The 12,390-nt window shown below is 40.2% G+C and overlaps 1 protein-coding gene across 1 annotated transcript in view; it reads left to right on the forward strand.

Annotated features, from left to right (window-relative positions):
- ddb1 (damage-specific DNA binding protein 1) overlaps positions 1-1,379 on the forward strand; it is a 39,600-nt gene extending 38,221 nt beyond the window's left edge. The window contains exon 27 of the mRNA XM_070917757.1: positions 683-1,379. Within this exon, the coding sequence (XP_070773858.1) occupies positions 683-766 (84 nt within the window). The 3' untranslated portion in view covers positions 767-1,379. The remainder of the gene's footprint in view (positions 1-682) is intronic.
- The last annotated feature ends 11,011 nt before the right edge of the window (positions 1,380-12,390 follow it).

Here is a 12,390-nt window from a genome sequence, read left to right on the forward strand (position 1 = left end):
TCATAAGCTCAAAATTTAGCTCATAAACAAAGTTTTTTCTCTGTTTCCCTCTCAAGACCAGCTGATAGAGACAGTCCAAAAATGTTTTAACAATTTCTTTGCCAGGAAACTCCTGTTTAAAGCCAACATTCTGCTAAAGCTGGAACAGTGCTTTAAAAATAAATATGTTGCAGCATCGGTTGCTCACTTGCATCCTTTGCAACTTAAAAATATACACCTTTTTAAAATGATTAATCGTAGACTTGACTCGACTCTTTAATCTTTATTGCCTGAAAATTAGGGCTGCAACTAACGATTATTCTCAGAATCTGGTAATCTGACTATTAGCTTGATTAATTGTTTGGTCTGTAAGACATCAGAAAACGGTGAGAAATGCGATGCCGTCAAATCCAAAGAGATGGTCGATTTACTATAATGTTAAGACGAGGAAACGCAGCATAATCTCACACCTGAGAACCTGGAACAGTTTGACATTTTTGCATGAAAAATGGCTTAAACTATTGTTTCATTATAAAAATAGTTTGACTAATCGATTAATTGATTAATCTTTGCCACTTCACTGAAAAACCTTCTTTAGAAAAAGCCAAAAACAACTAGCCTATTGAAACACATGCCTCGCTCCCCGTACATGTAGCTGTTTATTTGTTCATCTGAAGTGACGTAGAGGCTTGTTCAATTTCAGATCGATGACGGCAGCGGCATGAAGCGTGAAGCCACAGTGGATGAGGTCATTAAAATTGTGGAGGAGCTGACGAGGATCCACTAACCTCGACCTCCATCCGGACCCCCGCTGAGTGAGAAGAGGGTCCTGAGGAGGAAATGATGGGCAAAACGACGAGGAAGCAAACCTGGGTTTTGCAGATTTGTAAATAATTATAAATAAACAGTGTGTGCATGTTCGTCCTTCAGACTTCATTGATTTGTCAACCGTTGAAGCCCTGAAGGTGCTACGGGACGAGTGTATCTCCCTTCATGTAGACAAGAGTCTCTGGGCGAAGTGTGTAGCACCCTGTTTGGACGACAAAAAGACCAAAGTAAAGACATTGGTCTAAGAGTGTTTGACTGTGTGTGTGTGTGTGCGTGTGTGTGTGCGCTCATGTGTGATTGCGTCTGTGTGGAATGACGTGTGACTATAAATAGGACAAACCCGGAGATTTTATTCACCAAAAAACATCCTCTGGGATATTTGTGACAGTTACAGGTTGAAGGTTAGCAGATCCTCTAAACCCCACCGTTTAAATCTGACTGATTTACACTTTTCCAGTTTGTCATTGAAGTCTGGAGTAAACACGCTGTACGAAAAACAAAATGAGGAAAATGATAGATTTATAGCTATTTTGTCTTTGTGATGTTTTCTTTGTTTATTCTAATAAACTTTGCTTTAGTACTGTTAACACTTGTGTCTCAGTTTGTCTCCATTTCGACCTTTATTATCCTCAAAATCGGGCTCCTCTGCTGTTATTACAAGACTACTATTCTTTGTACTTCTTAGCCATCGTAGACTGTTGGTCGGACAAAGCTAGCAATCTGAACATGTCATCTTCGGCTTTGAGAAATCTTGATTGCCTTTTTTTTTTACTGTCTTGTGACATTTTGTCGACAAAACAATAAATCATTATTTGATGTTTTTTGCAGCCCTAATTTGATGCTCCGGGTATTTTTATAGAAATAACTGAATGTAAGGCCTTTTCATTCAGGCTGAACTGTTTCTACTTCAACTGAAGATTTTAGTCATTTTCTGCTTTTATGTACTACACTTGAGCAAGGTACCCTCCTCAATCGCTGTTCTTGACCTTGTGTATAAAACAGCATCTCTGGTCTGTTTTACGGTTAATGCAGCCTGTAGCCCACACAGCCGTTATTGAATGTCAGGAATCCAAAGAGAAATTAGAAGTCTCTTTATGTCAGTAATTCAGTTTGTGCGCATGCGAAACAAGCAGGGTTTCCTTTGTGTTTCTTTATCAGACCTGCTGAAAATGCTGAATAGCACTGTGCATTGTTTTCTCAAGCGCCTCATTAATTTCTGTTGTGTGCGTATTTCTTTTCATCTGCAGTAAACAGCGTCGAATTGGAAGATAGCTCGTATCAGTCGTAGATATCAAAGGTCTTACAGTCTGACATACTGGCATGGTGACAGTGCAACTTAGCTTCAGTAATAATTCTCTAAACCTTTGCTTTTTTGTCTTTTTAGCTGAAGGTTTGAAGCAAACTGGCTAGAAACTGGCTAGAAACTGGCGGTGGATGTCCACTGCCAGTTCTCCTGAGCTATTTTTGTCCCCCTGTCACCATCCTGAGGCAAACAGGCCTTTGTTTCACTCTGGTGTTTCTTCATCCGATTCCCCATTCATACTAGACTGTTTGCATCCTCACCCACCCCTCATATTTACATTTGTTTTCTCTATTTAAATAAATAAAACAGCCTTACAGTACATGGAGCAGGAAAGAGTTCTGTTCTGTAAAAATATTGTGCTCATAAAGACTGAAAAGAGGTACCTGGAAATGGGATAAACAGTAAATGTGACTTGACTGACAGAATAAATGAATATGAAATTCATTCATTTCACTCAAATATTGTGAAAGCTTCCTGTTTTCATTGGTGTGAGATTCAATTTGAGATATTCTATTCTTGAAACTGATGAGGAAGATCATGCTGCTGAGATTTTTTATTTTTATTAATGTGGTAACTCCCTCGTGTTTATGCCCACTCTGCAGCGATGCTTTATCAAGGACACACCAGAAAACAGGACACAGGGAAAGGACTGTGTAAAAAAAACAAAAAACACTTGTGTTTCCAGGCAATGTTGCTGAAAGATCTTATTCAGCTTTAAATTAACAAGTTTTAGGTTCATGGATCTGGAGTCTTGATGTTCAACAATCATATGGGAACGCGGATCTCAAATAAAAGATCCATCCACAATCCAACTGTAAACCAAAGCGGTCAACCCAGAACAAAAATTTAAAACACAGCATTATATCCTGCTGTTGCTTTTAATAATCAGACTAACAGTAGATAACAACACAATCTAAGCTGTTATGTTTTCTGGTGCTCTTAAAGAGTTTAAGCCCCTAAAATATTTTTCTATAACATTAAATATTCATGACTAAATAAGCAAAGACGGAAATTAAGTTTAAAAAAACATCCCTATCTATTATTTTGAGTTCTGAGCAAATCTACTACGTCAGTACTGTGACGCACCAACACAGTACTGACATTATTCTTATACCAGAGCTGTTGCTAATTGGTGGCAACCCCTCTTACTAATTAGTGGCTGGAACCAGTTATACAGTGATGGTAGTTGGACCACAGCTTTCAGATGAAGTTGCCTGTCGAGCCACTGCAGTTTAACCTGAGCAGATACGATGTGGATATGAGGTCATGTTGCCCAGTATCTGCTCTTTGCTTTGGTGAACAAGGATTCAAAGACACTTTGAAGGTGTGTTATACAATGTAGATGTAAGACCGGGGTCAAGCCGCAGAGTATCTGCTCTTTGCTTGAGTGAGAGAAGGATTTAACGGCAGCTTAAAGGTCAGTTAGGGCTCGAGAAGGGAGTCGCATGTCAGAGGGCTCAGTAGATTTATGACGACACAGCCTGATACCCACTGCAGGGCCATAACGACAGGAGAAAACATCATCTAACATGAACACTGGGCTTCCATAGACATTTGTCTGTGTATTGATTACTAACTAACATCCGTAACATCTGCAAACAACCCCAAACCTTAAATATTTCTAAATTCTGATTGATAAACCACTCAGAGGAGCTCAGACAGAAATCTCTCGACTGAAATAGCCAAAAGTGTTTTAAGTTTGGCAGATCATTTTGTGGTCATGTCGACTCCATTACTCATAGGACAAATCTAAATGGGAAAATAGGTTGTCAGAGCCTTTTAAAGAATTGTCTGCAAAGTAAGCACTAAAACAGGCTATATTTAGAGCAGGAACAGGAACACAAAATGTTTATTTTTAATTTATAACGCAGACTCCATTGCATTATATACATGAATACACAGGTAATTTAAATGATCAAAGATATAACCTATGAAGAAGTATATCATGTCTGCATAATTCCTGCATAATTTCCACACAATGCAGCAGTTTGCTTGTTCAAGACCCATTAATATTCATGGCGAGAGATTTATCTTCCGCCACAGTTCAACAAAACAAAAGCAGCAACATTACAGTGTAAAGCATGCCCCCCCCCCAAAAAAAAACTCAGTTACTTTGACTTGTCATCATGAAAAACACACGTGGAACAAATAACATTAACGATGGCTGAGTGCCAGCGAGTGTCCCAGGAAGCCATGCAAGTGAGCCATCATCCACAATACCAGGGTCTCGGAACTGGCAAATAATTGGATTAGTGCAATAATTAGTGTTTTAGTTACACTTGTGCTTTTTGTGCCTTGACATGTCAAAATGTTTGGTGCAAAAAAAGGGCAGTCAAGACACTCAGAAGGTTCCTGTTCTGCCAAACAGCACTGCATCACGTTCAGGCTCAGAGGGCGAACAATCAGGAAGCATAAATGTTTTAGGTAAAATGTTTTGGATTCAAAGGCCATCAATATTAGTCTGTCCTTCAAGCTTTAAGTAGTGACGTCCTTTTTTCCCTTCTGATATATACGATAGCACATAAATGCACCAGACAATCAAATTGTCGTTGATTTCTTCTTCATTCCCCGGATGTAGGCGATGATTCGATGATGGAAGGAAACTCCGCTGATACTGACTTTTTACATAATATTCTTTATTTGCATCAAAGATCAGGATCAACAGGCATGCGCATCTTGGCCTGGACAGCACCCGTAGCCGAATCAGTACTGCTGCCCCGAACACTGTTCAAGCTCGTCTTTTATACCTTTAGACATGCATGGGGTCCTACTACAACACACAAGTCTGTAAACTTCCGTTCCCTATCTAGGGGTCAGGAAAAGAGACCTCTCAGAATGATGTTTCACGTACCTTAACCTCTCAGAGATAACTTTTCACATACCAAGGAAGATCTCGTCTAAACAACAATGCATCTTATCTTTAAGGTGCCCCAACATCTGTTAATTGTTTACCTGGAACATTGCATACATAGCAACTTTGTACTTACATATCATTGTCTGAAAAGACTACCTTTATGATTAGTATCAAATAATACACATCAAAATCAATCAAAACACAACAGAAACGTAACTTAAAGCCAACATGTAGCATGTAGTGTGCAGTATGCAAACAAAAGCAAAATATGCAGTATGTCAAGAACACCAGGATGTCATACTGATTCGGATCTCCAGTATGCATCGGACCAGTCTACCTTGCATACTGTGTCCCACAATGCAAAGTGTTGGCGGTGGTTTGCCTTTCACATTACGTAAACCTTCACTTATTTCACCTTTGCAGTCCACCAAAATCTGTTTCTGAACAAATTTGAGGGGAGAAATAAGCAACCCAGTCACTGAATCCTCACTCATATTAGATCTATAAGGCCTCATTTAAAAGTTTGTTCTGACTTTTATAAGGCAGGGGCATAATACCTACATGATTATTACTTCCACTTTCTAAAATGCAAACCGGCTAAGCCTGGCCGGGCATACTGCAAAATAAATCGATTTGACAGTTTCATACCGCAAACTAACATGAGACGCAGTATGCTGTATGTACAGTGCATCCGGAAAGTATTCACGGCGCTTCACTTTTTCCACATTTTGTTATGTTACACCCTTATTCCAAAATGGATTAAATTAATTTTTTTCCTCAAAATTCTACACACAACACCCCATAATGACAATGTGAAAAAAGTTTTTTTGAAATTTTTGCAAATTTATTAAAAATAAAAAACTAAGAAATCACATGTACATAAGTATTCACAGCCTTTGCCATGAAGCTCAAAATTGAGCTCAGGTGCATCCTGTTTCCACTGATCATCCTTGAGATGTTTCTGCAGCTTAATTGGAGTCCACCTGTGGTAAATTCAGTTGATTGGACATGATTTGGAAAGGCACACACCTGTCTATATAAGGTCCCACAGTTGACAGTGCATGTCAGAGCACAAACCAAGCATGAAGTCAAAGGAATTGTCTGTAGACCTCCGAGACAGGATTGTCTCGAGGCACAAATCTGGGGAAGGTTACAGAAAAATTTCTGCTGCTTTGAAGGTCCCAATGAGCACAGTGGCCTCCATCATTCGTAAGTGGAAGAAGTTCGGAACCACCAGGACTCTTCCTAGAGCTGGCCGGCCATCTAAACTGAGTAATCGGGGGAGAAGGGCCTTAGTCAGGGAGGTGACCAAGAACCCGATGGTCACTCTGTCAGAGCTCCAGAGTTCCTCTGTGGAGAGAGGAGAACCTTCCAGAAGGACAACCATCTCTGCAGCAATCCACCAATCAGGCCTGTATGGTAGAGTGGCCAGACGGAAGCCACTCCTTAGTAAAAGGCACATAGCAGCCCGCCTGGAGTTTGCCAAAAGGCACCTGAAGGACTCTCAGACCATGAGAAACAAAATTCTCTGGTCTGATGAGACAAAGATTGAACTCTTTGGTGTGAATGCCAGGCGTCACGTTTGGAGGAAACCAGGCACCGCTCATCACCAGGCCAATACCATCCCTACAGTGAAGCATGGTGGTGGCAGCATCATGCTGTGGGGATGTTTTTCAGCGGCAGGAACTGGGAGACTAGTCAGGATAGAGGGAAAGATGAATGCAGCAAAGTACAGAGACATCCTGGATGAAAACCTGCTCCAGAGCGCTCTTGACCTCAGACTGGGGCGACGGTTTATCTTTCAGCAGGACAACGACCCTAAGCACACAGCCAAGATATCAAAGGAGTGACTTCAGGACAACTCTGTGAATGTCCTTGAGTGGCCCAGCCAGAGCCCAGACTTGAATCCGATTGAACATCTCTGGAGAGATCTGAAAATGGCTGTGCACCAACGCTTCCCATCCAACCTGATGGAGCTTGAGAGGTGCTGCAAAGAGGAATGGGTGAAACTGCCCAAAGATAGGTGTGCCAAGCTTGTGGCATCATATTCAAAAAGACTTGAGGCTGTAATTGCTGCCAAAGGTGCATCAACAAAGTATTGAGCAAAGGCTGTGAATACTTATGTACATGTGATTTCTCAGGTTTTTTATTTTTAATAAATTTGCAAAAATCTCAAATAAACTTTTTTCACGTTGTCATTATGGGGTGTTGTGTGTAGAATTTTGAGGAAAAAAATGAATTTAATCCATTTTGGTATAAGGCTGCAACATAACAAAATGTGGAAAAAGTGAAGCGCTGTGAATACTTTCCAGATGCACTGTACTCCATACTGCATGCTGCATTTGTTGGTAGTATGTAGTAGGCGGTTTTGAATACAGCCTTATTCTTGCTCAAGCATTGTTTGTGTGTTCCCAGTAGCTGTGTCATGTCGGAGCGAATCCGTGTGGAAGACCTGCGAGTGAACTCAAATTATAATTATGCAGATAATACACCATGTACAGCCAGAAACGTGCATGTGGAGTGAGATTTATTAGCTGTTTCCACCTACACATGTACAAGTACAGGCTTCTTCTCTGGTTGCTCTTGAAACACAGCAAATCATTAAGTGAAGTAGAATTTTGACGAGGAGAGGTTGATCTCACTGGTTCCACGAAAAAAAAAAAAAAGAATGAATTAAAACACCTCCCAAAATAACTCAGGGCGGATTTTACTTTAAAAGGGGAAAAGGAAGGCCAGCCATGTAGAACCACCTCTGGGAAATGTCCAGTACTGTACTGATTAAACCGAACAGCTTCACTGGAGCAGCTGGGAGGCTGAAGCAAATAATTTCACTTCAGATTGTTTGACGAGCGGCTATCGAGTCTAAACTGTTTTTTGCACCGCGGCCTGGTCTGTCTCCCAGCTACATGTCATATCTTTTAATCCCGCTGAGCCGGAGCCAGAGGGCCCTCCTGGCCTTTCCTGGGGACCCCAAAGCTTTACAGCACCCCGACTCCCAAGAGCTTCAGCAGCTTCGTATTTGGATTAATCTTTATGTTATTATCTGTGCTGGTTGTAGTCTAATGTCTGATCGGTTTCTTGCAGCTTCACTGTGTATGTTGAGTGTTAATGAAGCACCCTGCTGCATTGTTTTGGAAAGAGATAGCAATACAAGTGTTGCAGCTTCATTGTCTAAAACATACACTGAGATTCAGGTTCCCTAAATATTGTTGGGGGGGGGGGGGGGGGGGTTTCCAATGGGTGTACAGATACAATTTAAGTTTCTAATATTACCAAAGTTCTTCCAGGTAATTGAACACTTTTGACAAACCTCAATGATCTCCAGCCTTTCCAGGAGATTAAAGGATAAGGCGAAATAATTCTATATGTTACTTGTTTTCAACAAATGACCAAACCAACAATGTGTTAGTCTGTCTCACAATACTTTCTGACTTCCCCACCCTGTCTGTGGCATTTCTTCATACTGAAGATGTAAATCATTAAAAATGGGTCACAAATAGTCAAGTCAAGTGAATTTTATTTATGTAGCCCAAAATCACAAGTTTGCCAAAAGGGGTTTCCAATCGGCGCAGCATACAACACCCTCTATCCTTAGACTTAGTTTCCTTTTTGATTTTTAGATAAAAGCTGGTCACTGTAATTATTAAGCAAACATTACTCAAACAGGAGTAAATAGTGCATTTGTTGGGCACTATTTTCAGCCGTGGATTAATACACATTTGGTGCATTAGCAAGTATATGCAACAGCAGGACAGTTCATGTGGGATTGACTCAGAATAAACTACAGTGGCTTTGTTCATGGTAATGAAGGAACACATGCCAGTGTAACAATGTGACTCATTGATGTATTTTTGTTAGTTTTTGGACAACAATGGAGCTCTATGGCACAGAAGAATAAGTTACACCAGGCTTTGGATACACAGACTGTCACGGCTGGTGCGGCTGGGCAGAAAGGAACACAAATTATTGAATGAACCAAACACACAATCCAGGACGCACACTGTGACACAAACAAGACGATATTTTATGATACTTTGTCATTAATAAATTACTTAATTGTTGGTTTTGGTATTTTTATGGAAGTTGTTGACAATAAGAAAAACATAGAATATCACTAGACTTATCCTTTAAATGCTAAAGTTGGAATCCAACCCTTTTGTCTTATGACTCTCTAAAGCGAATCAGTGTCAACTTACACTGATTCTCACAGGTTGTCTACACCTATGACCTGCCAAACAATCACGTTTCCTTCTTACATTGTTTCATTCAAAAGGATGATCCCGCAGTTTAATGTTGAATTTCTGTAAAGTTGGGGGACTCACCAGAGACAGGGTTTTTTTTTTTTTTTTATATTATCCTGACTTTTAATCCCTAGTATTGGTCAAACTCCAAAAACACTGGATCCTACATTTCCCATAATGCAACTTGATATCATCTCTTTATTAGACCCTCCCTGCCTGGTAAACACTGTCATGCGCAAGCTGAGATAACCTTGATGACATCGCTGTGACATTATCAGGGTTATTTTCTCACGCTTAAGGAAACTCCCACAGAGGACATTATAGCCAGGGGCGTGTCCAGGGAGTGGCACCCCATTATCCTAAACTATGATTGGCTATCTCCTTTGTAAGACCGGGACCTTAGTTCGAAACAATTGTTTGCTGAGTAAACCAGACTTTCGTTTATAGGTGCAAGGTCTATTTATCTCTTAAATTAAACACAGCAATGTAAGAAAGTGTAATGTTAGAAATTAAAGAAAAAAAAATAAATAAATTAATGCTATACCAACGTGTGTCTGTGCACGCACGTACTTCCCGCCACCCCTGCAAGTCAGTGACTCAATTGGGCCACCCCAGTCTAAAACATCTGGACACGGCACTGATTATTGCTCATAGAAAAGAAAAAAACAAAACAAAACTACGTTTATTTATTTTGTCTTGTTATTAATCTGACAACCCCTCAGCTTTATCCTGAGACCACTTCACTAGACCGAGTCCAGTTTTAACCCCCAATAATTTTCATATGAAAACTTCCCATGTTTTCCACCAGTTGTTTGCTCCTGATTCCTCATTCAGAGGTGGAGCACTTACTGAAAGTGTGTGTGAGTGTTTCATCGGACTTGCTCGATCTTTATCACCGATTCAAGCTAGTGAAACTCCACATTGTCCCTGGATGAACTCTGTATTTTCCCCGAGGACAGAAGTGGACTATTTTATGCAGCCTAAACAGCATGGTTAATGCATTCGGCCCTGGCAGGGGGCCCCCTCTTTCTGGCACATAATTTGTTACTGCCATTCCCGTCCTGCAGCAGCTAAGGGGGAGTCTTGCCCTGTTTGCTGTACCCTTCTGCAAGTCTATGATTCAGCCAGAGTAAAGCTGGTTCTGGGTATTTGTTTTTTGTCTTCTTTCAGCTTGTTCTGCTTTAAAGTGTTTTTCCAGTCTCACCAGGGTGAGACTACATTCTCCCTGGTTTTGGTATCGTGTGGCTTTGTTTGCAGGATTTTATGTCCTGTTATTAAATGGATTCCTTCCAATTCTCAGTTTCAGAGATTTTGAGTGTAGAAATATTAAGATAATTTTTCATTCGGCAGATGAAAAATTATCTGCAGTAATGTATTAAGACTTTAACACGCTGCAGAATTATTGTGGAATTGGATTACAAGAAGATTACAGCGCTGCTTTTCTTAAAGATTGTCTCTTTTGCCTTCCCAATCCCACAATTGTCCATAATGACACAGGAGGAGGAAGATGAGTGCTGACGGTGATGTGGAGATATCAGGGTTGACTCAAACACATGGTGGTCCGACTGAAAAGGAATCTAAGGGCTCCTCTGTGTACTAGTGATAAGAAGAGCAGCCATGTCTCTTTGAAATTAGAGACAGAAATGACCAGAGCTCACTCCATGAAACCTCAATTCATTTTAAAGATAAGAAATTTTGATGGAAAACTGTTCTCGAGATCACAAATGCACACTCTCTGGAATCATTTCCACCCAATTGTGTTAATAATGTAGCGCCTCTAATCACATTAGCTAGACGTAAAATGGGATTGGTTTTGATGCTCGGGCATACTGCATGAAATATTCAAATCGAGGTGCCCTACATTAGGTGATGAATCTTAATTTTTTTTTTTAGCACTGGAGGCGAGTGTCTGATAACACAGCATTTCTCTGATTGCCATGTTGAGATGGTAATCCGGTAGTTCAAACATATAATTACGTTGCAGAGGGAGAACCTAGACATTTTCTGGCTTTTTTTAATTACAACATGTAGATAAAAGTGTGCTTGCCAACAACAAAAAGACAAAACACTGGGCTCAGGATGTTTTTGTGTGAATATAGAAGTGGCCAGCTGTCTGTTATTGTTGGGTTTGTAATTATGATAATGGTCAAACTATCCTCTGAATCAATTTTGCCGACTAAAATGTATAGAAACAAGATTACAAGAGTCTACAGCCATGCTATTGGCTCCGTGATGCTGTGCTTAGGCACAGTGTTGCTTAGCTAAATGCTAACAACAGCATGCTAACACACGCACAATGACAGTGCTAACATGCTGATTTAATTATTTAACTGTCAGTTTATGTGTTTAGCAGGTAAACTGTTTAAAGTTTACCATCTTAGTTTAGCTTGTTGACATGCAAACATTTGCTAATTTGCACTAAACACAAAGTACTCATGGGAATATCGTTACTTTTGCTAGTATAGTGGTCATAAACGCTAGATGAAAAGTTAAGGAATCACCAAAGTTATCATAATTCATCTGAGGTGGACTTGAATGTCTGTACCAAATGTCATGGCCATGCTGTTGTCAAGGTATTTCAGTAAAAACCGCAAATGTCAACCTCACAGTGGCGCCAGAAGAAAAATCAGGGGAACATGATTATCTGTACAATTTAATCTTGATCCATCCAATAGTTGAGATAATTCAGTCTGGACCAAAGCAGCAAACTGACTCACTGGCATTGCCTTTCCGAGAGCCATGATATTTGCGTAGCCAAAAACATTTACAAATAATTTTGACTTTGCCTGTGTAATATCATTTATTTATTGCAACAAAAGCCATGACCTCTTCACACTCATAAACACATAAAACATTTAAAATGTGGTCTTGAATTGTGCATCTGAGCCTGTCATATGGCCTACAGGCCTTCCACTCAAGGATGTCTTTTAAACATTAATATCAGATGCGAAGTTGCACTCACCTCCACTACATGACATGAACCTGCACGTCATTCACATCCTGCTGGTGTCTCTACAGTGATAGTTTTACAGTTTGGAGATAGTTTAAATCATTCAACACTTGTGCTGTCACTAGTCAAGTCTACCAGTCCTGTACACAACCTCACAGAAACAAACACCAGCAAACAGGAACATTTTAAGCCACAAATGAATTTGAAAAAAATAATGTTTCAACCACCCACAACA

This window comes from Enoplosus armatus, chromosome 1 (assembly GCF_043641665.1).
Source record: "Enoplosus armatus isolate fEnoArm2 chromosome 1, fEnoArm2.hap1, whole genome shotgun sequence".
Lineage (NCBI taxonomy): Eukaryota > Metazoa > Chordata > Actinopteri > Centrarchiformes > Enoplosidae > Enoplosus > Enoplosus armatus.